Here is a 27,722-nt window from a genome sequence, read left to right as displayed (position 1 = left end):
TTCGGTGGCATAAGCGGAGGCGGGGGTCCAGAATCACGGGGCTTAGGCCGTCCCGGGCCGCTTACGCGCGGAACACGCGGTCCGCGCGGCATTACGTCGCGCACCGCCGACCGCGACTGACGTTTGCGAGAGGCTCGTCGCCGCCACCGATCGTCGAGATCATGACGCAGTCTCCCGACGAAGGAAATGTCAGTGGGTGTTATGTAGGTAAAGTGCGCTGTTTATCCGAGTGTAGTATCGCGTGACGTTATACCGGATTCGTGGAATCGACGTCCGATTGATGATGACAACAACCTGTCGGAATCGCGACAAATCATTCGGACAGTGTCACCGGCGACAGTGGCCCGAGAATAAAAGATAAATAGATCGAGAAAGGGGAAAGATTTGTTGGTGACGATTATTTTAATCGAGTGTCGAAAATTAATAAATATACCGATAGACAGTGGACTAATGTACTTTAAATCGCCGGACTCTCTACGGTCACGCGTCGCGTAAGAAAGTGCAACGGTACATAGCGAGAAAACAGCTGCCGCGTCGGATCATGAAGCAAACCCGGAACCGGTGATTCCCGCTGGTGACTACAATGATCTCGCGATCGATCACGAGAATCATCGGTGCAATCGTCGAAAAAGAGGAACGACTGATCGGTTACGTTCGCCGCGGGATACGCTGGTAGCGAGGCAAGGAGTCGCCAAGTCGCCTTCGTCGGCGAAACCGTAAGTGAAATCACGACGTCCCGGCCGGGGAGTACGTGCTTCGGCGACGTGGGGCGGCTACTGGCCGATGGGATGCATCTACCGGTGGGTTCCGTGGGCTGCGGGGAGAATTACGGCACCGTTGGATCCCACGAAGGCGCCGGCCCGTGCGGTCCCTCCCTGGCGCCGCTGCAAGGTGTAAACAGCAGGTACCACCAGATAGACGACGCCGACGCCGGAGGTGGAGGCGGCGAGATGAGCGAGAGTGCCGCCGTCGGCGAACTATGGTGGACCGAAAGGCTCGTCGGCGAAGCGCAGGCCGAACACCCTGGAGAACTGGTCAGGACAGGTTGGTTGTGTATTTTTTTTTTTTTTTTTTTTTCCATAGTGTTGATTCGATATATAAAAATACCGAGAGAGAGAATATAATGAGCAGAATGTTTATTTATACAAAGATATTCTTATCGATTTATTAATATTAATATTAACCTCACAGTAAAAAAATTTATGTTAAATTTAACACATTTCACAGGTCTCAATTTATCTACTCTAATTTTAATGTCATTTTAACAGAAGACAAATATGTAAATAAATAACACACGTAATATGTGAAAAAATAACACAAAAATATAAAAATAAAAATATAATATAACCAAAATTCGTACATTTTCATTTAATTGTGTTGTTTTAACACTTAAAAATAGTGAATATTAACTCAACAGACAAATGTCAAAATAACATAACGACAATATGTTATATTAACATAAGAGTATGTTAAAAATTTAACACAAAAATTTCTACACAAGATAATTTCAACAGAAATACGAAATGTTTTTTACCGTGCTCGTATTAAAATGAAATCGAGCAGATTGAACGATTGTTTCAAATCTGTACGACTTGTTGTTTCAGGATCGCCGTATTTTTTATGCAGTCAGCTGCCAACGCACTGGCGATCTAATAAAACGCTTCCAGTGGCGTTCAAGGTAGTTGCTCTCGGCGAAGTTGGCGATGGAACCCTGGTGACGGTCCGCGCAGGCAACGACGAGAATTGTTGCGCGGAGCTGCGAAACTCCACCGCGTTGATGAAGAATCAAGTCGCCAAATTCAACGATCTTAGGTTCGTCGGTAGAAGCGGTCGAGGTAAGTTTTGATCATTTTAATTTTTTACTCATCGTTACACTTCTAAACACGCAACATTTTCTGAAGAAAGAAATCATTTAAGCATGCACGTATAAAAAAAAAGAGTTAAAAACCGCATTTGTAAAGAGGAACGTTTATTTATGAAAGAAGCGTAATTAACGTTCCAATTATACTCTCTGGAAACAATTGTATCTTTGATCATATTGAAGTTCATACGAGAAAATCTGTAGCGTTGTGTGCGTATATCAGGACGAGCGAAAGCGCGTGCCGCGATTTCCAGCCCTCTAAAATCACGGTTATTGTAATCATCATCATCGTGCCACCCTCATCCATCCCCGTGCGTCCCCATTCGCGAGTTGGCGCTCTCCTGCCACCACCCCAGAGTCATTACTCGATGTCTGCCACAAGCCCCAACCGAGCATTCGAAACAACTGGCCGTTAATCAGAAATCATCCGACGGATATGGACGGATATGAACGGAGAGGATGACTTGCCGAAATCAACCAACGCTTTCGATCGATGCTCTTGACTTGTTTAATTTTCGACCCTAATTTTCCGTCAACCTCTGCGGCTCTTTCGCGCGCGCATCTATTAAGAAAAATATCTCGCGAAACAACATTGGTAAAAATTACACCGCAATGACGCGCGAATAATGCTAACGCAAAAGTAGATGAGAAATCATTAATGAACGTAATGTAAATTACAGAGACCCACATATTGAGAAAGAGATGAAAAAGAATTTCGCGAAATTCCCGCACTGTTCTTTCTTAAATCTACGAAATCTTGAAATTTGCAATTCCTTCGAGCTGTTTGTGTTCCCGAAATATCGATTTCCCGGCTGATAATAATTATTCACGGATCGGTAGGCGGCTTTGTCAAAGCCTACAAATGCATTTTGCACCCCATGATCCGGAGGGCGCGTTTATGAATTAACGGGCCGGACTGCTCGTATACAGCACGGGATGTTCGTCCCGTAGCGCGTCATCTATGTTTCATTTGATTTCATCATGAAGTGCAGGGTCAGCGATTTTCATTCTCCTGACGCACAGGTGCATCGGTCCCTGAAGTCAATTAGCGAAAGAGACACTTCCCTCGCCCAAAATCCTTCGGTCCCTTTGTCCATTTTTCGGGATCCGCGTTGTTATATATTTTTTCCTTTTTTTTCTTTTGTTTTGTTTTTGTCGTTTCAATCTCTCCCCGATAATCCATAATACTCAATTTCGGCGATTGACCAAACCGCCCTCGGTGTGTTGATGCCGGCCACCACCATCGGGCGAACCGGCCGGCCCTCCTATATCATCGAGGTTTTGTTTCCGCGACTTATTAATTTGATTGAATTGCATCGCATCGGCCGATGCAAAACTGATTCAAGAAATTGCAGCGAGGATTTTAAAACGGGCGAGGCCACGAAAAATGCGGAGGCCGCTAACCTCCTCGATTAAAAAGAGCGATCGTATATATTCGACGCGACGAGAGATTATTATTTTTCGGCGACTTCGCGAATCGCGCGATTTTTCTCGCCGCGCAATTTTCTCCGGCACATATCTGTGTGCATATCTGATTGAAATTGCTTTTACACGTGTCTTCCGTTGTCGCGCGTATAAAGATTACGACTCCGATCACACACCTCGCGGTTTATTACCTCTAATCAGCCGGCTATTAAAGTCAGTTTACGCTAAGAAGGAAATAACCGCAAATCGGTACGGATCATTTTTCTTATTATTAAATCGAACGATTATTTAACCGTTCCTTTCGAGAGTTCCCCTCTTCCGGAGGAATCCTTGACGGCCGGACAATTATCGCCTCTCGTGTATATTTATCGAGCGAATCATTCACACACACACACGTGAATGGAAAAGAAAGAAACGGAATATGGTAGCGCCGAATCAAAGAGGCCCGGAGGTAGCGAAGAGGGGGTAAAACGACGACGACCATTCCATCATCATCGCCGGGGTCGGCCCATGCCTATAATTAGTAATATACCGCAGTCTATATCGACACGACTGAAATTACCACCGATAGTAATTATTTGACAATCGCAGAGACATCCTGTTGGGAGACTCGGGGACCTCCGCTCCGTCCCTACCACCGACGCGCGCGTCCGCTCTCGTCCTCCCTTAGCCTTTCTACCCCGTACGTTCGCTGCTCGCTTAGCCCTACGCGACCTCGTCCCCTCCGCTCGTCGCCACGAGTATTAACGGACGGTTTCGAGTGGTTTCGGGCGGTTGTGTGTGGGCGGTTTGGGCTGGCGCGCTCATCTCATCGTCGTGTGTTGCCAACGCATCGACGATATACACACGCGCACACGAGCATACATACCCGGGGACAGAGAGAGAGAGAGAGAGAGAGAGAGAGAGAGAGAAACACGGGAGAATCGTGAGTAGTCGAGCTGTGATGCTGCACGTTATATAGGTGCCACATACGCGTGGCCCGGTTTTGTCTGTCCGTCCGTCTGTTCGCCCGTCCATCCGTCCGACCGACCGACCGACCGTCCGTTCGTCCGTCGTTCGCGAATGCACAAGCCGGGTCCTGTCTCTGCAGATGACCGTTCCCATCATCGAGTATTAACCGCAGGTCCGGAGAGGGGAGTCGGCTGTGCGGCATTATTAGCCCCAAATGCGATGGACTCTGCGCCGAGAGGGGGTGCGAGGGGGTAAGGGGGATAGGGAAAGGACAGCGCGCGACCCTTCCTCCGATCGCCACCTTCCCCCGACTTGGACGGAGTTTTTCACGGATTTTATTCCTCTCGTCTTAATTTCGGAAACATCGACAAGTATTAACTCTTACCGCGCATCCCAAATATAGTATACGATTTTTGGAAATTTATATTTTCCTATTAAAACTTGAAAAAACTTGAAATTACTTACTGTATATACTCGTCGTTTTTCGACCGCGTCGAAGAATCTTTCGAATGTTTTTCTTGGTAAAAAATGGCGAAATCATGCAACTTTGCGCGTGACAGATGGACGATACGATGATGGCAATGACGGGCGCACCGGGGGTGGTGGGTCTATCACGAGAGAGAGAGAGCCGCGATATAACTGGGATATAACGCCATGTAGCTCTGCAGTCAGTTGCAGCTCCCCAGGGGTGGCGCGGGTCGGCGGTGTTTGATGCCGGTTATCATGTTGACAGACACAGCGAGCGAGGTGGAACTGAGTGCACCAAGGGGAGACAATTACAAATCGTTGACATTTACGCCAACACAAACGATTGCATGTCCGCGGCGCGTTAGGTATCGTCTCTTTTGGGCGTAAACAGCCAGTCTTGGTCGTGTTTCGTTTCGTCATATCGGACAAGTTGACACCGAGTGTTTCGGTGTCCCCGCGAAATATGGATGGCATCCGTACGAATCGTTTCCCAGTCAAGTTGTCGCCTACTACCGCCGTCGGTCCTGCTGCCAGTCCGGTCTCGCTTGAAACGTTAAACCGGACTTCTCTGTTTCCAATCACGAAGAACGTAAATAACGAGAGACTAAGAGTTCGGTGGTAAATTCTTCGCCGTGCGATAGAAACCCTCCGAGAGAGAGAGGGACAATTGGTCGAAAGAGACAACTCTGGGGCCGCTTCTCTCCTACTCTCAAGCGGAAGAGCCGCGAAAGAGCGGCGAATTACCGAATGCATATTAGCGCGCGATGGGCCGTTTAAGAGCGCGTAGTCAATCTCTCCGACGGACGTTTATGGAGAGGGAATTAATATACCGGACCTTCAACTTCCAGACCTTCGCCGATGATATATGTACACGACCGCTCCACCCCCGAGCATCCACTCCTCTTCTATTATCTTTTAACGTGCTTAAGAATACCGAGGCTCCGTTAGGATCTAATAGACACGACCGTAATTGCCAAGTCGCAAATTATAAATCGAACTCCGCTCTCGTCGTACTTAATCAAAGATCTTTATCTTTATTCGAGTACTCTCTCCAATCGTAATTTAATAAACGATTCCTCGTATATCAGAAAATGCAGGTCGTTTCAAACTATTTCATAAGTGTAAAAATGCGTTTCCATTTGTTTTGGTATTTTATTAAACAAAAAAAAAAAAAAAAAAAATTATATAAATTCGCACACCGCATGTGTAACGCATAATATTGTTCTCCGTTGCAGGAAAGAGTTTCAGCATCACCATTACCGTGTCGACAACGCCGCCCCAAGTGGCGACCTACACAAGGGCGATTAAAGTAACCGTCGATGGACCACGGGAGCCGCGATCGAAAACGAGTAAGTGAATCATGCGACACTTTACGCGACGCTTCGAACGCGAGATCTATGTAGCGCGTCGTTCCGGGAATTCCCTCTGAAAATGTACCGATAATTCAACGAAAGTCCCTGTACGCGGTAATGGGGAGTCATTACCGAGCAGATGGTGCGCGATGATGCAGTGGTCAATGTGCGTATCGCGCTCGATAGATGCGTGTTTCGGGTCGAGTTATTCGCGCGCGCGCGCACACACACACACACACACACACACACGCACACACACATACACGTGCGGGGGAGACAATGCTTTTACAAGCGCGCGTTCGTGCGCTAACTCTAACTCACTTACGATAATTCGCCGCGGAAACCCCCGAAAAAATTGCTAAAACATTCTGTTGGCGAACTCATTATCGGTCGGCCAAAATTGATAGGATCACGCAAAACGCAGTAAAAGTCGATCGAACGGTGGCTGTTCCCCCGACTCTCCGATTTTATAACTCGACTCTGCGTGCCCCCTCTCATCCCTTTTCCACCCCCGCGGGGGATCAAAAGGAGATATCGCGGCGCTTGTGCGCGCCCGACGATTCGGTCGACACCTATTTTTGGATGCATCCGCGGCGAGCGAAAAAAAAATGGTCGTTATTTCAATATGAGATTAATAGCCGTTGCGGAGTTAACCGCGAAAACGGCAGTTTTTTGCGGGCGTTTCGCATTTGTTGTATAAAGTATTGATGGGAACAGGGTGCTGTATATATACATACACCCGCTATTTTTTTTTTCGCAATGGCCGAGCGTGATTGATTTTACTGATGTTTTTACTGCTTGACTCGTGGCCCGCGTGTCGGGCGGGACCAGGTGCAAACACGCGTGAATCTCGTCAATTTTCCAGCTGGCATAAAGTGCACTTAACAATGGGGTTAAAAGTTTCAAGTTGCGTTCATCGGTTACTATATCTTTGCGGCTTTCAACGTTTTTTAATGGCTCTCGCTGAAGATGCCTAGTCCGATCAATTTTATTTCGCTATTCTATTCGGTTTCGTATGAAAAATTAATCATTTTATAATTTTCAACAAATAAATACTATTGTAACTCTTCAAATTTTTTCACATTTGTTTTTTAGAGACAAATACACGTATGCATTAGTACACAGAGAGAGAATTTACCTCGACAGTCATGGGATTTCTCCGATTAAATATTTACCATGAAGAAAATATTAATATCTATCACAATAAGATATAAAATTCGTTCGATTAATTTTACTATATTAATATTTTGTATTGTGATAAATATTAATCGGAGAAACTCTTATAAAATTCTTCTAGTACCATTATTGTCCCACGCGATTGCCACGATTTTCAGAATAAAATCTAAGAGAAAATTCTCTCCGTGAATTTAATGACTAATTTGATAAACTCAATTTTTTAATAAATCTGTAAAAAAATATGTCACAAATGAAGCTGTGAAACCGGACAACAGGTGTATTCAGGAAAAAATGATATCGCACGGTTATACGCGCGCTTTCTATGCATCTGTACATTTATTACTCTTTCCCGTATAAGGGAGTACATTTATAATCCGCAATGCATCGATAAGTGGGGTCGTTTAAGTCGTCGGTTGGAGTAAACCGGACGTCGCCGACCTACTGGCTCTTTCCGAATCCGAAAAGAGATATACGAAACACGCGTGTCGCGTGGCACGGATCGCGGAATAGAACACGCATGACGACATATTGCATACACGGGTTTGGCATCCCCGATGGCGTGCCTGATCGGCCGGGCCGGCACGGCATCGGGGAGACAATCTATGCAGCGTATACGAGCCAGCACCGTTCGAGCAAAACAACAACCGGCAGCGCGCTTTCATTGTGCTCCAACAATGCGCGACGCTCAGCGCCCCGCAGACACCTGCCGGCTCTCATTATTGCGTGCATAATCGCGAGCTTTTTGTTATCGGAAATCATCCCTCCTTCTATGTGTGTGTGTGTGTGTATGTCACGGCCGGTAATCGGGCAATTTCCGTAATTCGTCGCTTCGTTATATCGTCGACGCGAAAGGGTTTAGAATGGCCTTTCCGTTTCCTCGAAGGAGAGCGGAAACGAGTCCAGTAGTAAAAAAATGCACGTGAATTTTATAGGGAAAAAAAATAAATAAGAATGTTCTCTCGTTGCGGAGAAGAAGATGAAACGCAAGGTGAGAACTTTGACCTTTTCTCGTTGGACGACATGGATCGGTCACGACAAAGCAGTGCCCTGAGCAATTTGTCGGTTGCCAATAACGGAAATGCCAGCAGAGTCGCGTAACGCAGAAATGAATCGAGCGCGCGCGGTAACTGATATAAACGGAGAAAGAGAGACGCACTCGTGAAACAAAGTGGCTCGCTCGCCCGTCACCGTGGCCCCAAAATCATCGAAATGCAAGCGAGCGAAACGATATCGATGGATGGGTGCTGTCAGTCAAAGGTCGAAATTGAATTTGTTTCGTTTCGTAATTGCTCCGTATTTGGAATGTCATGTATTAGTAGTACGTCATAGATTCGCGAAATGATTTCTCGTTTTAAATATACGGACGAAACGAGGCGCTGTCGTCTGATACGTCGCCAGAGATAGATTTTTTTCCCTTCCCCCTCGTGTTTTTGCTTATACATGATAAACGAATGAGACGCGAATATATATGACGTTGACTCTTGGAGAAACGCGCGAGAGATATTCTCTTCTTCGTGAAATATGGTATATACTATACGCCAACCGATTTTCATTGTTAGCCGACCGATGTGTGACGTTTTTCGATTCTTCATCTCTCTGGAAAATCGCTCATCCGCTCTCAATCGACATTCTCTTAAATGCAGTTTTCGAGAAAACCGATAGCGACGAAAGGAAGCCATACGAAGCAATTTCGACGGTCGGTGGCCGTCAATCAAAATGTTAAAATTGAACCAGGCTACTTCGCGATTGGATTCCCTCGTGGCCGACTCTTGATCCCGATACCGGTCAGAGGAAGGCTCTATCGGCGACCGAAAAGTCCGATTAAAGACCACCTCCTGATAAAGTGACGTCGAGAAGTGGCAGATCTCGCGGTACTTCCGGCTCGAGGATATGCTTCGTGAATGGTATACTCGTTGGAAAAATTACTCGCGGTTATCGTCGCGACGATCTGAAATCGCAAGCGGATGTACGCGGGAGAGGCAGGGAGAAAGAGAGGAGATAGCAGAATGGATACTGCGAAATTACGTTAACATTAAGGAATGAAAGAGAGGAAAAAAGGGGCAGAGAGAATAAAATCTACGTTGCGCTGGCGTCAAGGAGAACGTAAGACGAGCGGAAGGAGGGGCCCCGTTATTAGAGAGGAGGAAAAAGCCGCGCTGTTTCCGTCCTCTCGAGGGCCGCCACATTTTGATTAGATAAGCCCACTACTCGTGCCGCAGAGAGAGATTGGAATTATTGCTCTCTCTCTCTCTCTTACTCTTATCCGAATTCACAGAAGCCAGAGGGGCAATTGATGAAGGTGTTGTATCACTACATCGTAATTAAATGTTTTTCATACATTGATCGCCACGTGTTACATCCTTCCAAATTCTTGAAAAAAAATCCCTTTCACGGAAAAGATTTTGACGAATAAAAAGTCACGCTGACCTTCGAAAAGAACGGACCCATTGCTGCGTAACGCTCCGTACATTTGGGGCATTATCGGCGTCCGGTACGTGAGAAGTCGTGGGATCCCCTTTACACGGGCCCTCTTTGCTTGTAGTACCTCCTGGCGCGGGCCGATCGTGGTAGTCGGTAGCAGGGAATAATCTTGTATCGGTCAGAGCGCTGGAGCTGACCATCTGGGCTCGCCGACAATTTCGTGCAGTTTGCGGTCGAACTTTATTTGTCGTTCGCCCTCGTGGCCGGAGGTGTCTCTCTTTCTTCCTTTATCTCGCTCCGTCTCATCTTCTTTTTCCTCTCTCTCTGTCTCTTTCCTTCTCCTCTTCCGAGGAATAACAATTTGCGCCTAGACTCCCATTCTTTTCGCTTCTCCTCGATGTCAGCATCCGTTGAAAGAGAGAAAGAAGGAGAACAACACGGGAAAAGTGGGGAGGGCAAATGTGCCACTTTTGTTACCTACCGGTAATAATAAGCGGGATCCAGAATTCCTGTCGTCATTCTTTCACCGGAGATGCCAGTATGTAAATATCGAAAGTTATACGGAATATATTGCGAAGATCGACTTGCACCGAGAGACACACATTGAATGAAATGTCCGCGAGAGTTTGAAGTAATTCTCATTTTAAATCTTATATAGACATTATTGCTGTCTTACAAATGTTATTTCGTCTATGCGTCAATCTCCGATGATTATGTAAGCGAGTCCGAGCTCGTGCACATGCCGAATCATATGCATTGTCGCGTAACAATATATCTATATACATATATATACAACATATAGCGTATCGGGATCCGACATAATAGAGAATCGGAGTACCCACGTTGTGTGTACGCCGCGATACTTGGCTCGAGATTCTGTCTATGCACTCCGGCTTCGGATATGCGAGGAATGCTATTGAAGTCTATCAAGGGAAGAGAGGTCGAGTTTCTTCATTATCTCGCTCTATTGGTCTAATGACGTAGACGCGCGCTGGTCAATCTCCCTGATTTAGAGAATCCACGTGTCCCCGTCGTGTCAAAGCTCAAAAGGCACGTAAAAATTCAAAAGACGTTTAAGAAAATCCCCGATATATTTTTTTCCCCCGACAATTTTCTTGACATCTACTTCGCGAAATATCAAAGATTTAGATCACAGAAAAATAAATTAGAATGAATTATAGCGGTCAAGTAAAAATGTTCGTGTTATTCGAGATGAACAAATACATAAGAAATTGAACCGACTCAAAATCACAAACAGGTAATGCAATTTATTTATCGTATCGCGCACATTTTTTCCTTCAGGGCAGCAACATCAGCAATTTCGCGCGCTCGGTCTAGGACAAAGACCTTTCCTCGACGCGCCGACCTCGTTCAGGTCTCACCTGCGAGAACTCGAATCTTTCGGGAGGAATAAGCATCACCATCATCACAGTGGCAGTCACTTACACGACCAGCAGACCGGCAACAATGTCACCGCGAATTCGGTTAGCGGTGCCTGCACCAACCCCAACAACACCGACCCGACCGCATCGCCGGCTTCCAGTACACACCTCGGGGCTACCGGCGGCTCCTCTGCTCATCAGGATTGCTACAAACGCAGTCCTCAACACGGCGGTGAGTTCTGATTTTATGTTATCGCCTATTTTTAGTAAATAAGTCTCTCGGATACACGCCGGGATGACACATCAAGCGATAGACGTATCCCCTTGATATTTAAATGGAATATTTTTTCGGGAGAATCTTGGATGCGCATACTTCTTTTTGATAAAAAAGAAAAAATCGAAATAACGATCCATCGATCGATTGATAAAGGTGTATTTTCATCTGTTTCTCGTGAGTGAAGGTTTCTAAAAAATAATTGATATATATATATATTTTTTTCGTGTTCGTTCGCTTCAATAGCGTGCTCGATTACGAAGTGCCAAGTAGAAACAACATCTACCGATCTATTTGCTTCTTTGGTTCGCGATGAGATATTCGTGATGCGGCTATCATCATCTCATCCTCGTGGAGAACGACTCGGAACTACGCGCTAACCCCACCCAACCCTTCGTCGCGAAAGGGTGAAGAGGGAGAAACCGTGGAGGGGGGAATCCGGAGAGGAAGGGAAAGAGAGGAGAACTCTGCCGTTTCGCGAGGTAATAGTTTCATACCTCGTTCCGGCTCTGCACCCTCTAATTCAACGTAATAACGACATTCAACCTGCCGTTTCCATCTCCTCTCTCGATGCACCGTTGCGTCGCCGTAGCACCGAGAAAAAAGTGTCCTCCTCCTCGTGGAGAAACGTCATCGGTCGCGATCGGTCAGGCTACCGCGTCATAAATTTTCCTCCCGGGAAAACTTTTTTGCTTTACGGAAAATTTCCTCCGCGATAAAAAAGATGAAACAGTCATCGTTTCTCTCTCTTTCGAAATACCGTCGCGCAGCGGCGTTAAATGATTCGCGACTACGCTAAAAATTCATTGAATTGACAAAAACAGGGTTGTTTCCCTCAACAATACGGGCGAGTCTTACGGATGGCTTCGATATTTCGAACTATCGAGATAATTTAGGATGCAAAAAGGCGGGGAAGGTTGAGGCGAGGCACTTTATTTCTGCGCGGCTCGTCTCGCATCAGCGGTCTCGACCTGATCAAAGTTAAGTAGACGCGCCCCCTGACTGGCGAGACCTCTTTGAAGCTACGTTGCGGTTTCTCTTTGCCCTAATCTCCTCCTCCGCAACCCTCTCCCCCTTTGCTTCCTCTCGTCTCTCCTTGCCTATTGTGCGATCGGGTCCTCCGTCACCTTCCGGACCGAGACTTCTCGTCACTCGAGACACCTTCGTGGATCAACGTGCATCGTAATTAACTCGTTTATCCAAGCAAAAGCTCATCAGCAAAGAAAGCAAATCGCCCATGCAGCCTCCTCCTTCTCCCGACTCGTTATAGTTGCCTTTCAAAAAAAAAGTCCGACAAAACGAAGCCCGAATATCAGATGGCCAACGATGGATTTCACTTCCATCACCACCTTTGCATGAATGGATGCAATCTCGACGGATATTCCATTTACCGCTCATTCATTCGACACTTTTTTCGACTCCTTCGCGTCTCTAATGAGCAGTTCCGAGGGGCGTCGGACTTCTCCAACCGTAGTGCAAAATGACCGAGTGCGTTGGTGGATGCAATTTTCTTCCTCCCGGTCGGATTCAAAAGGAGAAGAGAGAGAGAGAGAGAGAGAGAAAGAGTTATCCGTTCTTAGCAGCTTCTCTACCTTCGGGCAACTCTTTTCACCCAATTCAGATCTCTCGGCCGACGATACTCTCGACATGCTCATGCACTCACGTACGACTCACGTGCACGTCTGCGTAATACCAGGGATCGATCGGTTGCTTCTCGATCGATCCGAAGCTGGATCCATGTTGTTTTTGCCCTTCGCTCGACTCGCGCGACTCTTCCTTTTATCTTCTGTTCGCTTCGCTTGCGACGTTACTGAATCGAACCTATCCACCTCCTCTTCATCTTTCTCCTTCTTCTCTTCGCCTTCTTCTCTCCCCGCGACTTTGTATTCCCGTGATTGCTTTCTAAATCTCGCGTACGTGCCAGAAAGTTCTATAAGAAAAAGTGAAATCGTTAAAAATCCTGTTATTTTATAAATATGAGAGTAAAAATATAAAAAAAATGCAAAACGAGTTACAAAGTTGATTGAATTTACGCTTCGGTAGCTTAGTTTACAAAAATAAAATAGAAATATGTCTGTAAAATGCGGGATGAAGAAAGTTTTTGTACAATTTTTCTGGAATACAGGTACCTATTTGAAATGAAATCCATTATGTTTATGCATCGCAATCTCGTACATACCTATACAACAAAATATACTTGGCGTAATATTTTCTCGCATATACATTGTCTTCGCCGAAAGACTAAACGCTACGGCGCGGCGCGACGTGGCGGTCGAGAGGTCCCCGAGTGAAGAAAAAAGGGAAGCGCGAGCATTATTTCTGTCTCCTCCTATAATATAACCGTGTCCGTTTCTCTCGTCTTCCTTGCCCGGCCGAGTCTCATTTCGAGTCGTGATCGGGGTAATGAGGCTCCGCGCGCAGTGGCAGCGGACCGAGAGTAGGTATCCGAAGAGGTGATGCGAAGAGAGGAAAGCGAAACAAGAGAGGCGAGACAAGAGAAGAGATCTCTCGGATGGTATCAACGTGAAAGGAACGAAGAGTTGCCAGCATTGGGAAGAAGAGAGGGTAGGTGCAGGCGGGGGCGAGGTAAAACGAACGGAGAAGCCACGATGCTGCTGGCGTGGTAGGGGTAAGGACGCTGATTATGGGGTGTCAAACAATCATGCTGATTGTATATTCTGCGCTGACTCCTTCTGTCTGCCTTTACGTCTACTCGTATAGGCTGCAACCAAGTGGCGGGCTCTCGTTTCCTCATCTTTGCGTCCTTCTTCTTCGTTCTTCTTGTCGTCGTAGCCCGTCTTCTACTCTTTTCTTGCCGACGATTCCAGGAGAGAGAGAGAGAGAGAAAGAGAGAGAGAGAGAGAGAGAGAAATTATCCAGTGCGCCTTCTAACAGGTTCACCGTCAGAGAAAGAGACGAAAACTGCGTTTCTAAAGGCAACGTCATGGTGGTTTACGAGGAGGAAGTTATTTATCCGGCTAAGATAAACGAACGGTCGAGTTAAAAAAATCCGCCGGATGGGAAGAATGAATTAGAATTTAAATAATTCAGAAATGTATAACGATGAAAGACGAAAATCGGAGAAAAACGCCGACGATTTTCGAGAAGAGACAGTTCGCTATCGCGTGTCAGCCGCGTCTTTTTCGGCCGCGTAAACGTCTAAGGATTTTTACCGCGCGGCCAGTTACCGGGTGGTTAAGGTTAAGAAGCGTGTAATTCGCTTCGTTGCGAGCTTCGTCCACGGAGGTGCGCGCGAAGAATCCAGGAGCAGCTTGTCGCGAGTTAGCAAGAAGGGAATCATCTCTCTCTCTCTCTCGGTCGGCGAGAAAGAGACAAAGAGGCCGCGGCTGAGACCGGCGCATCTCGACTCTTTACCTATTTACCGGGGAGATGTGCTCGTACTTTAGCTATAGAAGGTACACCCAAAAAGACGACGAGTTTCGCGGGAGAGGGTCCGGATCTTGCGATTCCCACGTGCCTCCGCAGCTACCAAGAATGCGGCTACCTTTCTGGCTGCTGCAGACATTTTTTCCCAACCTACTGATTGTCCTACCGTGGATCTCTCTCGGTACTCACCTCCTCCGCGGCCTGCATTTTACCCGTCGGTACTTAGAATGCTGCCGACGCGGCTTAATGGAGCCCTAGTGCGTGCTTGTACGAGATTATTACGCCTCCTTGCCGCTGCAGCTGGCACTCTTACTTAAACGTTATTTCGATGTTCTTGAGAACAGCACAATCTTATCCATGTACGCATTATGTAGCGAGTCTAATTCCAATATATCTCATTTTAACCGACACTCGACTGCCGTAAATTCAGTGGACACAATCGCGAGATTTTTATCTCACCGTCAGAGCTGTCGCAGAAATTCAAAAATGCAGAAAAATATATAACTTTGCTCATTTTTATCATCATTTTATGAAGAAAAAAAATGTATGCGTATATATGTTATTTAGACATTTATTTGTATCTTGCTTAACATGAAAAATCGTATTTTACAAAGATATTGCCTAATCGTGACACGACAGAAGTTTACGTTCAGTTGCGTTGTTCGAAAGTTTCCCCGATCCAAAGTCTAGCAGCCCCGCGAGAAACAGGCGGATAAGGGTTGCTTTTCTTAAACAGGGGAAAGGGTAGGAAGTTGCGAGGCAATTAGGAAAGTGTCACACACACTCCTATCGCGACTCACCCTCGCAACATGGCGACCCCTATCATGCTCTATCACGAGGTTATTAACGTACGCGCTAAATCGTCTATGGGAGATGTGAAAGGATCTATGACACATTAAGATGCAGCGCGCTTAACACACATTTACATTCTTGCTCTCAAGATGTGTTTTCGATACAATTTATGCATTTTGCGTCATATCGAACGTTTGCGTGGAAACGATTCGTGATGAGAAAAAGTGGATCGTCGTGCACAGCTTGAGAAACGGCGACGTAAACTTTTCTTCTTTGCAATTCGTACTTCCCGCAGGAAGGCGAAGTTCGAAGCGTGGCCAACGAGTCTTCGATGCCTGCTAAAATGACAAACGCGACCGCAGAACTTAATTAAACTCGTAAATCCGTCGGCACCATCGTCGACTTCCACGACCGTTGTTGCGTCTCCTAGTACTTATTTACCTCGGAATACACGCTATAAACGGCGTCGCGGCCAATCAGAAACGTCGAATGCATCATGCATACCATGCACGAGGCGCGTCCATGACGGATACCTGCACTTCCACTTTGCATTAAAAAAATTTAATGCTAATAGGGCTGCATAATGATCTGATAATGACATGGTTAAAAGCGAACTGCGCAGTTGTACAGAATGTCCCAAGTTTTTATAGCTTTATATATATATATATATATATATATATATATATATATATATATATATATAAAGGACTCTTGTATGAAATCAAATATTGCAATCGATGTTTCTTCAACCAAATTTTCGACATCGAGCGTTATCGTATGATTTGAAAAAAGAAATTTTATCTTCATACTTTATTAAAGCGAAATTTGATGTGAAATTAAACAAATGGAAAAATCTAATTTGCTTTTTCGAAATATATAAAGAATTTAGAGATATATTTCTCCTCTTCTCCCTCGAATTCTAAGATGTTCGCGCTTATCGTCGAAGATTCCGGACGTTCTCGAATCTACGGAGAAATCCTATCCGAGACGCCTTCCGCAAAGTGGAATTTCAGAAATCCCGCTCCTCCTCACCTCGTGCGGCAGTGACCGATGCGGAACTTTATCGCCTGCCCGGTTTATCGCGTATCCTGGTGGTACAACATCCTTCGTGTCCGTCCAATCAGGCGCACACTTGGCGGACGGCTTAAGGAAACCCGTGGCGACCGCTTAGCCCAGACCGCGATAATAAACAGGGCAGCCGTGCCGTTCCGTTTCCACGTATTCTTCGTGTTACACACGACAGGGAATTAGAGACGCGCGAAAGACTAAGCCGCAGATAAGCGGAAGCAGATGGGGAAGCGATTCCTTTTCTTTAAGTCGCATCGTCGTACGTCCCCGGCGGGAGATAACGCCAACGAGCGTGTCCGACTGGAGGAGCCCCCTAATTAGTCCTACCAGTTTGCTACATTCATTTATTTTTCGTCCGACGGTCGCGCGACGTAACACCGTTTCGCTCACCTGCGGTGAAAGGCCGAACGCTTTTGGTGCGAGGAGGTGTCCTCTCTTCCTCATTAATTCTAAAATATTCATTCTACACATTTTTACGTTTCTATTTCTTTTTGCTCACACTTTGTCACGTAAAGACCTTGTCGAAACTTGCGGTTATGATTTTTCAATCAACGTGCGGATGTAAATTAATACTATTTATTTTTGAAAACTTATTGAATTTACTTATTGAAAGGCACATTTTCGCATATGAATGAAAAAGTATGCCGTCGACGTGCAAAAATTTGCACCAGAGATTTCCATAAAATGTCGAGATCTCGAGATCGAATCGAACCCTTTGCTTCGATGCATTCTGCCTTTTCCCACGCGAAGATCGAATGCGAGTTCCAGACCACTGGAGATGGATTGTTTCTTGTACGCTTCTCTCATCGTCGCCTCTACTGCCAATTTAACTTTTGTTACTTGGATTCAAAAATTCAGCATTAACTAAAGACGAATTTTCTATTTTTTCTACGCCGGCATTTAATTTTTTAGAATTTTTATTTTCTCAAAAATTTTCAAAGTTTCTAGAAAAAAATGGCAATTATATTGCGATTTAATAATTATATGTATATTATCCGAATCATCTCTTAGTGAATAATGTCATTGAAATTACTATAGATAAAATAGAAAAATGCACATCAAATCATCGCAAGTTGTGGATTACGCGAGCGTTTGATGCCGAAAATCGAGACGTCCCTCAATCAAGGATACTGGTTCGAATCGATTTGAACTGATCGAGAAACGATCTCGGGCAAATCGATCCAAGGTTGATTCGCCGACTGAAATCGTAGAAAGAATCATGTTGGACGAGTGAAGCGAGAAAGCGGTTCACGAACTGGAGATAGGGATCGTTTTACCGAAACATTCGCTTACATACGCATAAAAAAATATATGAAAATACTGCGATAAATATTTTACTTTCTTTTATAATAATAAATATTTTGTTGCATGAGTTATTTAAGAAAATGTCATTTTTTCGTTTTCTCCTTATTTATGATAATAAAAGAACTTTCCAACATCATTCGCGATTCACGCCGCGTTTCGTCCCCGCGCCGTTTACGTCTCTAGGTCGTAAATAATCCCGACCTTTGCCGGCAGATTTAAAGTTTCCACCACGTTCCTCGTAATCGCTGCCATTCGCAGAAAATATATCCGCTACGAATTAGCATACTTTTACTCGGACGCCGCTACTAGGAAACTTATCTTTTTAGCAATTCGGTGAGTCTGATTTCAGTGAATCACATTGAAAATGTTAAATCGTACGAATGAATCGTCGACCATTGAGTCATCATCGAATGTGTGTTACCCTCTCCTTTAACTCACACTTTACTTCGTCACGGATACCGCACACGGCGTGTAAATTCGGCGTTCAATCTCGATGATCAGTACGCAGATTCCACGCATGCCAGAACGGTGTCGATCCGTTCTTCCATCATTTCGCGTCGACGCCGGAAATTCCACGAATCCCAATGCCGTCATTCGATCCCATCGATTTACCTCGACCCCGATATGTATACCAATTTCGGTAAAAGATCTTGTAACTTGACAAATAATTGGATGACTTCATTCATTACGAAATTGAAAAAAAATTTCCGAAAAATATGCATCTCTCCGTCGTGTAGCCCCCGAGGTTGTCGTGCATCGTCGGCAAATTTCATGCATCTAGAGACGAGGTATCTACCTATAATTGAAAAAAACGCGCTCTTTTTTATTTTTGCGGGAACAAGGAGCACGCTAAAACGCGAGTGAACGGAAGTACCGAGGTGAGGTAGACGAATTAGGATCGGGAGGAAGCCCATGCTCTCGCTCTTTTTTTTCCCCATACGAAATTCTTGTACTCGTAACATCGCCGGTACACTGACTCGATCGTGTCGACGGAAGAAAGGAGAGGAAAACGAGAGAGAATGAAGAATAGAAAGGATGCGCGACGAAGAAGAAGACGGTATCTCGCGGAGAAGCGAGAGGAGGTAAGGAATGAGAGACAAGACAAGAGAAGGTGGAGGAGGAGGTAGTTACGTGATCCACGCTCGAGAAGGCACGGATGCTTCCTTTCGATCGTTCCATTTTGCCTCACAATGTTGCCGGTCTCACCTGTCGCTGTTTATTTTTTAATATCCGCGAAACATGCCAGTGAAAAATCCTCCGGATATTCGTCGATGCTTCCTGCAGCTTCGATCGTTATTGATATCGTTAAACGACGTAGTAAACTCGAGAGAAAAGGTAGGAGAGGAGATGTGTCATTTTGATCATTTCTTTTGTAAAAGTAGAGAATGTGCATCTAGATTCAGCCTAGCTAGATTCAGAACTGTTTAACAGACTCCAAACCGAGGGCTCTCGCGAATGACTCGAAAACGGATTCGTACGTGCGTGATGGCTCGCGAAAAAAGCGATTACGGGGACATCGGGAAAAAGTAAGCGAGTATTGCTAGCCGATAAACAATAACGGCACCAAGGATCACACAATCGCCAACGGTCTTATTCGAAAGGCCGGCGCACTCGAGTGTTGCAAGAATTGCTCCGGACCTTCTTCCGTCGCGTCGTGGCTTCTTTTCCTGGCTTTCATCCTGGATTAATTGATAGCCAATCAACGGCGCGACTTGAGCGTAGTTAATTGATTAACAAACTGCTATCGCCATTCCGCTGGATATATATTGCAATAATCCGCCGTAAAAACATGGAGTTATCATCAGAAAGCGCGAGCAATATTTTTCAAAAGACTGTGTCAATCCATTTCTATCAATCGCAATAATTCATCGATATAATATTATTTTTTGTTCGAGTACCTATTAAGTTATGTACAGATACACAGAGCGAAGACACTTTCTTCTAGAAATAATTTTGAAAATCATGATACTCGTGAGAAAATATGGGAAAATCTTATAAGAGTTCGATTAATTTTTACTACGTGCATATTAATACTTTTTATTGTGGTAAATATTAATCAGAGAAAATTTTCTCCGTGTATAAAAGTAATGTTAATATTTGAAAATACAATGAATATTAGAAATGTCTGAAAAGAAAATTTGTAATCGGCGTATCTAGAAGGAAGATAGGGCCACCTACGCGAGTTCCGTCGGTTTAGATCTTAATGAAAGGCCTTCCGTGACCCTACCATGCTACAAGGAATTTGAGTATACTGGTTTAAACGAAATCGAGCTCGAGCTGCAAGATTGTAGTCCCCAGCAGCCGAGAGAAACCCTATTCCTGGAAGTAGCAGTGTCATTTAATGAAAGGCTCTCCGATTTATATCCGGTTCTCTTGTTTTCTCCGCATTATTTTCTCGCGCACTTTAGCCGCATTTGACAATCGAGTTATTTATTCTTAAATTCGATTATGTAATCGTTTTAAGTATACTTCTCCTCTCGTGCTTTATTTAGGAAGGCAACATATTGTGGAAAAATAAGAATATGACAAATCGATAGCCGTCGCAATGTCTCAAAGGAACAACGATTTCAAAATTACGTGAAGAAAGGTGCAATGGATGCACATATTGGTGTATATTCGCGAGACATACTGTTACCTCAATTATCCTTTCCGTCGCTTTTCAAAGACACAATAAGTGATACCGTCTTTTCAAAAGTCCAAAAAGACGTAATTGAAAGTCGCTTCCTTTCAGCGCCCACTTTTGAGGCGGTCCTGTGAAAACGTTTAACGTACAAAATTACGAGTAAATAACTCCGGAAACTGGTTCATGAAATCTCACAACGGTGTTTAACAATGGAGCAGCAAATACAAAGGAATCATTAATTTATTACGAATAAGAGAGAATCATTTATTCGTCTAAAAATCTAAATCTAAAAATTACCAAAATTACATTTAGACTAACTTATAATAACAATGATCAATAAATATTAACGATAGAAAATCCGTAAAATGCAAATTTTGCGATGTGTACAAAAATGCGACCTTCCGCGGTCGTAGTTTTTCTTATTGACTAATTTAATGATCCTTTTTATTCATGCATCTTGCGTTAACCGCGATCAGGCCTTTGTATCGTCCTGACGTGAGCAATTATTACGATACTCCGGTCGGAGGTAAGACCTCAGCATTTCCGGGCGCATCATCGGGACTCGCCATTCATGCTTCGTTCTTCATTCACCCTGAAAATTGCGCGCGAACGTGCAAGGAAGAAGACGCACGAGAGAGCGGTAATCCTGGGCGGCCTGAGAGATCATATCGCGAGAAAGCACAAACACCAAAGACTATCGGACGCGCCGAAAGAAGATGGAAGTGAAACGTGGTGCGGAGAGAAAGAAAGGCGAAAAGAGGCAAATTCTCGTCGATCGACTTTTTTTTTTTTTTTTTTTTTTCGGCACCTAAATCCGGGGCTCTATTGTAAATCCCGGTCCGAGGCAAATTACGGCACGATGCGTGCGTGCGAAACAGAGGCTCTGCGGCCGGCGACGTTACGCTAAACAGATTTCCTCCTCTTGCAAATTCGCAAACGTCCGCGGATTGAATGGAGCAGCCGAGATAAAGGAGCAGCGCGGGGAATGAATGGCAACGTGAATGAGAGCGGGTTGTGACGGGCGAAGACGAGAGGCGAGACGGAAAGGAGGGAGAGAAGAGGCGCGAGAATGCAAATCGAGCGAACGAAATTACCGGTGATGGTCATTGAAGTCGAGCAGCGGGCATTGTCGATCTCGGTTTCGCAGATTGAACTCCTCCGAGTTTACTGACTCCCGGCAGGAGGAGAATATCGATGTAAGGGGGAACAACGCGCGTTACCGCGAGATGGGAAAGAATCTCTCTCCAATTCTTCACGCTTCTTTTTTCACACGAACAGTTTGATTTAATTAAGCCATCAAGCGCAACGTAGATACACATTTGCTGCGAGTTATAATTATATTATGTAGTGTGTAATTTTTGATATTTTTTTTTAGAAAAATACGGAAAATAATATCGAACATAAAATAGTTAATTTACACATCGTCACGTTATAAAATATTTGAAAATGTATTTAATAATTTTTTCACACACGCAATATTGAAGCTCCGCTCTTTAGATATTTTCTTTCGAGATGTCGAGAGAATCGAAGCGGCGGCGTACAGACAAGATCTCTGTCGAGAGATTGTCGACGTCCCCGAGAAGAAATACTATCCTCGAGACAGGATACTCGGTATAAGAAGAAATCGTATGGATGGTAAGCGATACGCGCGAGTTTCCTGCGTAAGACTTCTCTCGCGTTCGGTACGTTACGAGGCCGGTTTATGTGTACATTGCTCGATATATCAAGAGATCCCGTATATAGATCGGGGGAGCCTCGCAATATACAATATACAATATATACATATATATATATATATATATATCGAGACGATGCGGCAATATCGACTTACATTACACGACCGAGCGACTATCTATCTCGGTGGGAACCGAAGCCCCACTTCGGAACTTCTTGAGTTCTTCTTCTTAACGGCCGTGATCTCTCGGCTCACTCGGAGTCTAAAATCTCGCGCACGCCACGTCGATCGCTAGCGAAGGACGAGGTCGACGAGGTGGAACCGACGCTCGCTGAGAGCTCGTCGAACTCTCTCACTCTCTTTCTCATCTCGAGTTCTTTGAGGAAAAATCCGCCTGGTTACAAGAAAAAAACATTTATTTATATCTAAAAAATAAGGGAAGAATTAATTATTCCAATTAGCTCGAACCATCCAATTAAAATTCAATAACTCGTCGAACTTTCTCGCTCTCTTTCTCATCTCGAGTTCTTTGAGGAAAAATCCGCCTGGTTACAAGAAAAAAAATATTTATCTATATTTAAAAAATAAGGGAAGAAATAATTATTCCAATTAGCTCGGACCATTCAATTGAAATTCAATAGCTCGAGGATGAGAGAATTTTCATATTGTTTCATGTCACGTTGACGGCAAAATGTGCATCTTGCATGTCACGTAACTCACGAGTATCAGGGTCGACGTCAGTCACGATCACCCGGCTCTCTTCTCGTCGCAGCGAAGAAATCTCTGAACGATTTTAAGCGATTTGGTCGGTAGCGAGAAGATGAGGTCGATCGAATCGCCGTATAGCGGTAGCACTCTTTCGGACAGACTCTTTCGTCTCTTCTCCCCGCAAAAGGGGTGAGAGGGAAGAACGGGGGCGGCGGCTAGATGGGAGGGAAACCGAGAAACGACGAAATGACGGCGGTCGATGGACGGTTCGTTAAGTAGATGGCTGGTCGGAGGACTAAGCACCAAAACCACCTCACTGTGGTTTCACACCCGCGGAGTGTGTGTGCGAGAGAGAGAGAGAGAGAGAGAGAGAAAGAGATGAGGCTGCAGTAAACAGCTCGGAGTTTCTTTGGTCAGGACTCGTGCGTTCTTTCGGCCAGAATCGACGACTATGGATGGAGATTACGGCTCTGCGATCCTTGAAGAGCAAGAAGAAGTCGTCTCCTGAAAATCGGTCAACGGCGACGACGCGAGAGCATTGGCGTGACGATCAGCTGTGCGACTCGGAATGTCAAACCGACGACAACGAAGGCATAATAGAGAAACGTGATATCGATCATCATACATTATTATATAACAATTGAGAGATAATTTTCGGCTTAGTTGTCCGCAATAGAAGACTCTCAAATTCATATTCCTCGAGTTTAAATTCTGCACTCGTTATTTATTATATTGTTGTAACATAAATATGATTAATTCTAGTATTGTATCCGGAATAGTACATGTTAATTATAATGTACAAGTTGAAAATTGTTTCCAAAAAAATCGGAACGTATGGTCACCGTGCTCATAAAGCATCACTAAGCAAAGGAAGGAAAAAAAAGAAAAAGAAGAAGACAGAAAAAGTCATCTTTCGTCTTGAATGGAATCGAACGTCCCTCTCTCTCCTTTTCTCGCTCGTTCACTCCTAGAGCGAGAACCTCGTTCGGGGAGGGAAACGGACTATTATCCAACAGATGGTCTTGTGCCGACACCGATCCGAATAGAGTGGTGTGTTTGTGCCTTTGTTTTGTTACCGTTGTTCCGGTAATTGCGGCAAATACGCTGCCATTTTCGGTAATCAGCCCCTCGAGCACCTCCTGCGCCTTGCCACGGCGGTCCCCTTTGAGAATTCCGAAACGACCTCGACCTTCCGCTTGGTAGGCGTAACGACAGTTTTACCCGTGGACCGATCGGTCCCGACCTCGACCTAGCCTCGTGGTAGATCGGACTCGGCCGATTTGAATGATATCTGAAACTATAATAATACTATAGGCGCGTGTCAATGACTTGCAATTACGATTTTTTTACTTGAAAAGCTTAAATAATGGCTTCAAAAAATATTTGACATGAAAATGTCAATTTACTAATTGACAGTATTATACGAGGACGCAACGCAACAGCTGATATATCCGGATAATTTTATTAAATAGGAGAGATTTATTTGCGATTATAATGAATACGTGAGAGGAAGATATTTTACATATAAATAGTTTTCATATATAATGATAGAGGTATTTCCCCACTGTTTGCACGCAAAAGAGGTAATTCCGATGAGTTTCGTGTTAATTTTCTCCGAAGCTATGTGCGAACGAAATATTTAGCATAACTGCGAGCTATAATTATCATCAAGCACGTGTTGTGTTAACAGAACTTCTATCAACAGTCACGCAGAGCAATTGATTTCGAAACCTTTTTTCTGATACATCTCTGCGAAAAGACAGCTGAAATGAATTGGTAATTTTTCATCGTATAAATCTGAATTCTAAAGTTTTTCTTCTAAGAATTTTTTTTTTCAAAATATCTTCTTTTTTTCTTCTGAAAGCTTAACAATTTTTTGGATTTTATATAAATAAGCTCGGCGCAATTTTAAAACAAGTTTATTAGTGATTCGATGAAAGAATTTCCAAAATAGAACGATGAACGCACCTTCGGGATTCGAGTTTTGTCATTAGTTGATCTCTTCGTTGATGAGATTCATCCATCAATTTCTTTTGCTTGAGAAACGTTTTTGTCGTTTCGAAAATCCCGCTACTTATGATGCAGATTCTAGTAAAATATAGACGCGCAGAATGAAATAATATTATACTAATACTTCCTACAAATAGAGTCGACCGATGCGAGGAATCGTGATCTGAGTTTCTTTCCTAGAAGTGAGGTCTCCTCGAGAAAAGAGAAGGTACGGCGTGAAATTATAATTATAAAATTTGTGATACGGTAAATTAATGTCTGTCGCGACTAAAATACATAGGAATATTGTCACACTTAGCGTATGCAACGAAGAGATCGCTTGTACGAAGAAAACCGCAGGAGAAAGGTACGCAAAATTCACGAGTTGTTCGATCGCGAACGATTGAGATTTTATTTTTATTATCGGAAATCGTCGTTTTATTTGTGTTAACGATCTTAATCTCATCGCGACGCGTGCATCCCACGAGATCACACTCGTATAAAACACATACACACGTTCACCAGCCGAGCGCTATTGACTTCCGTCGCGACTTCTTCGATTCGTGACTCATGTCAATTAATCTACCGGTTGTTACTCACTCGAAACTCTCCGTTACCAACTCATATACGCTTTGCTGTGCATTTTAAAAGGCACGTTTCACGGTATATGTCTCAATAATTTAATCTCTCAGATTAATTTTTAAATATTGAGTTTATTGCAAAATAAAGAAAAATTATATATACATACATATTATATAATATATATTCTTTTTTATATGTATGTGTATACATATGTATATAGTAATATATAATTATATATAATATATAGTAATGCTAATTATATGTATATAATTATACATATATTTATATATTATAATATAGATGCAAAAATATAACTGTTCTTATAGTATTGCACAAATATTCCACGTGTGATGTAAAATTACGATTTGATCGAGTTAAAAGATATTATCTCATAAAATATTCATGTTATGCGTTTTATCTGCGCAATCAATCGAATCGACTAAAGAAGAAATAATTTCTTCTGTTATAGATACAGGTGTAGGTACCACGGAATGGACTTATCCATCCACAACGCCGTCTTATCCGGCACCTCCCGTCAGCAGCAGCGGGTCCTATTCTCCTTTACCAGGCGGTGCATTTTCGTATCCAGGAGAATCATTGTCACATCATCCAACGACGGAGCCGGTACCGCTGCCAACCGGTATGATCAATTAATATACGATATAAAAAGATTGAACTAATTTACACCGCTTATCTGATAATGCGATTCGCCGACGCTGTTAATTAAGACACACTTACGACGATTTAATTACATTCTGACGCACGACTCGTTCAAGGAAAAACTACGATCGTATAACATGCAATCTCCGTTTGTAACGTGCAATCTCAAAGGTGTTTTCCTTTGTATCTATTTTAGAAACTATATTACAGTCAATTGTCCAAATACGGAAAAACTCGTAAAGTCATCTCGCTGTTAATTTACGAAGGTAGAAATCACAATAAAACTCGAGAGTAACAATACATATTTTACGCAGGCGGCGCGAGTTACAGCAACTAAAATCTTAGCAAAGAATTCTCGCGTGAATGCAAAGTTATTAATAGATAACAATCGTTACGTTCGCGCAATTTGTCGTTTCACGGTATAAATTTTCTTTACGGGCAATACATAAATTATCTTCTCGAATGAAGAGGTTGGGAAATCGAAGCGATTTTCGCGTTTCTCGCTTGCAGTGCTCTCCTCGGAGAATCAGCAGGACACCTACACGCCGAACTGCGTGTCCATGTACTCGGGACACGGCACTTCGCCGACCACCTCTTTGCCGCTGGTACCTACCAGACCCAGCGACCCTGACATCTTCGCCAGCGGTGGTACGGGCAATGCGGGTAGTCCGGGTTACCACTACAGTTCTTGGACACCTGGCCCGGCGACCCCGGTCCCGGTGGCCTCCCACAACTACAATCCCAATTATCAAGGTTACTACAACAACCCGAGTCAGAATTACATCACAGGCCCGACACCTATGGTCCTCTATCCTCAGCTCTACAGCACCGTCAATCAGAATCAGATTCATTTGCATCTGCACGGTGATCTGAGCGACGAACAGGTTACCATAGCGGGCGGCAATCTCACCATCAGCAGCATCCGAGAGATCGGTGTGCTTGGAGAAGAGAGTGAACAGAGAAACGACGTATGGAGACCGTACTAAGGGAGGAAGAGGTATTTACCGATATGATTTTATATCAAATCGCGTTCTCTTATCGAACGTGAATTTTAATAGCGCGAGTTTCTGATTGTGGCAATATAATCTCTGATTAGTGCAGTGACGACATATGAATATCGACGAACAAAGATAGCAGAATGTATGTCAAATACTTTTTGGAAAAAAGCGGTGCGTGAGACATTCCGTTATTTGCTGCATGACGCAGCGCTCGAACTCTTTCCAACATTCGCGCAACCATCCGCGTGAATTAACGTAACTGTGAGAACTCAGTTGGAATAAGCGATATCCGGTATTTCGTAATAGTGATCGCGTATGAAAGTGAAAATATTGACTCGTTCACGTTGAACGTGTGAAATAAAGTAGAGAAACTTTGGTTTAAAAAATGCACAACTTATAAAAAATCAACGAGCAGATCGGGGGAGATCTCATTAATCGAAAGACTAATCAGTGACTGAAAGAATCATCGCTTTATTCGCTCGATATAAAATCGAGTGGTTTGATTCTTGAAATTAGTCAAACGCTGTAACGTTGTAAATACACAAATATTTTCAGAAATGAAATAAAGTCTTGCCCGACAGGTTCCTAAATCCTTTCGCTTGACGTTTTATGAAAAAGTTTTCGC

At 44.1% G+C, this 27,722-nt stretch overlaps 1 protein-coding gene across 3 annotated transcripts; it reads left to right on the top strand.

Annotated features, from left to right (window-relative positions):
* Positions 1-27,714, top strand: LOC114939014 (uncharacterized). 3 transcript variants are annotated; one of them, XM_029313234.2, is made up of 6 exons: positions 1-1,044; positions 1,605-1,835; positions 5,941-6,054; positions 10,957-11,268; positions 25,915-26,079; positions 26,610-27,714. In XM_029313234.2, exons 1-6 carry the CDS (start codon positions 789-791, stop codon positions 27,083-27,085), a joined length of 1,554 nt encoding a protein of 517 aa, XP_029169067.1. In that variant the 5' UTR covers positions 1-788; the 3' UTR covers positions 27,086-27,714. The 3 variants fall into 3 exon arrangements, with proteins under 3 accessions (XP_029169067.1, XP_029169066.1, XP_029169068.1); XM_029313233.2 differs by having other exon boundaries at positions 25,909-26,079; XM_029313235.2 differs by having other exon boundaries at positions 923-1,034; positions 25,909-26,079.
* The last annotated feature ends 8 nt before the right edge of the window (positions 27,715-27,722 follow it).

This window comes from Nylanderia fulva, unplaced genomic scaffold (genome assembly GCF_048542155.1).
Source record: "Nylanderia fulva isolate GAGA-0341 unplaced genomic scaffold, ASM4854215v1 Scaffold26, whole genome shotgun sequence".
Lineage (NCBI taxonomy): Eukaryota > Metazoa > Arthropoda > Insecta > Hymenoptera > Formicidae > Nylanderia > Nylanderia fulva.
The sequence above is the reverse complement of the archived record's forward strand: the minus strand, read 5'-3'. Positions and strand labels throughout refer to the sequence as shown.

What these genes read in the sequence shown, in the direction of transcription:
- LOC114939014 (XM_029313233.2), top strand. Translation starts at nt 789, where the DNA reads ATGCATCTACCGGTGGGTTCCGTGGGCTGCGGGGAGAATTACGGCACC. An exon ending in CGTCGGTAGAAGCGGTCGAG is followed by an intron (nt 1,836 to 5,940) that starts GTAAGTTTTGAT and finishes TCTCCGTTGCAG; the next exon opens with GAAAGAGTTTCAGCATCACC. An exon ending in GCCGGTACCGCTGCCAACCG is followed by an intron (nt 26,080 to 26,609) that starts GTATGATCAATT and finishes TCTCGCTTGCAG; the next exon opens with TGCTCTCCTCGGAGAATCAG.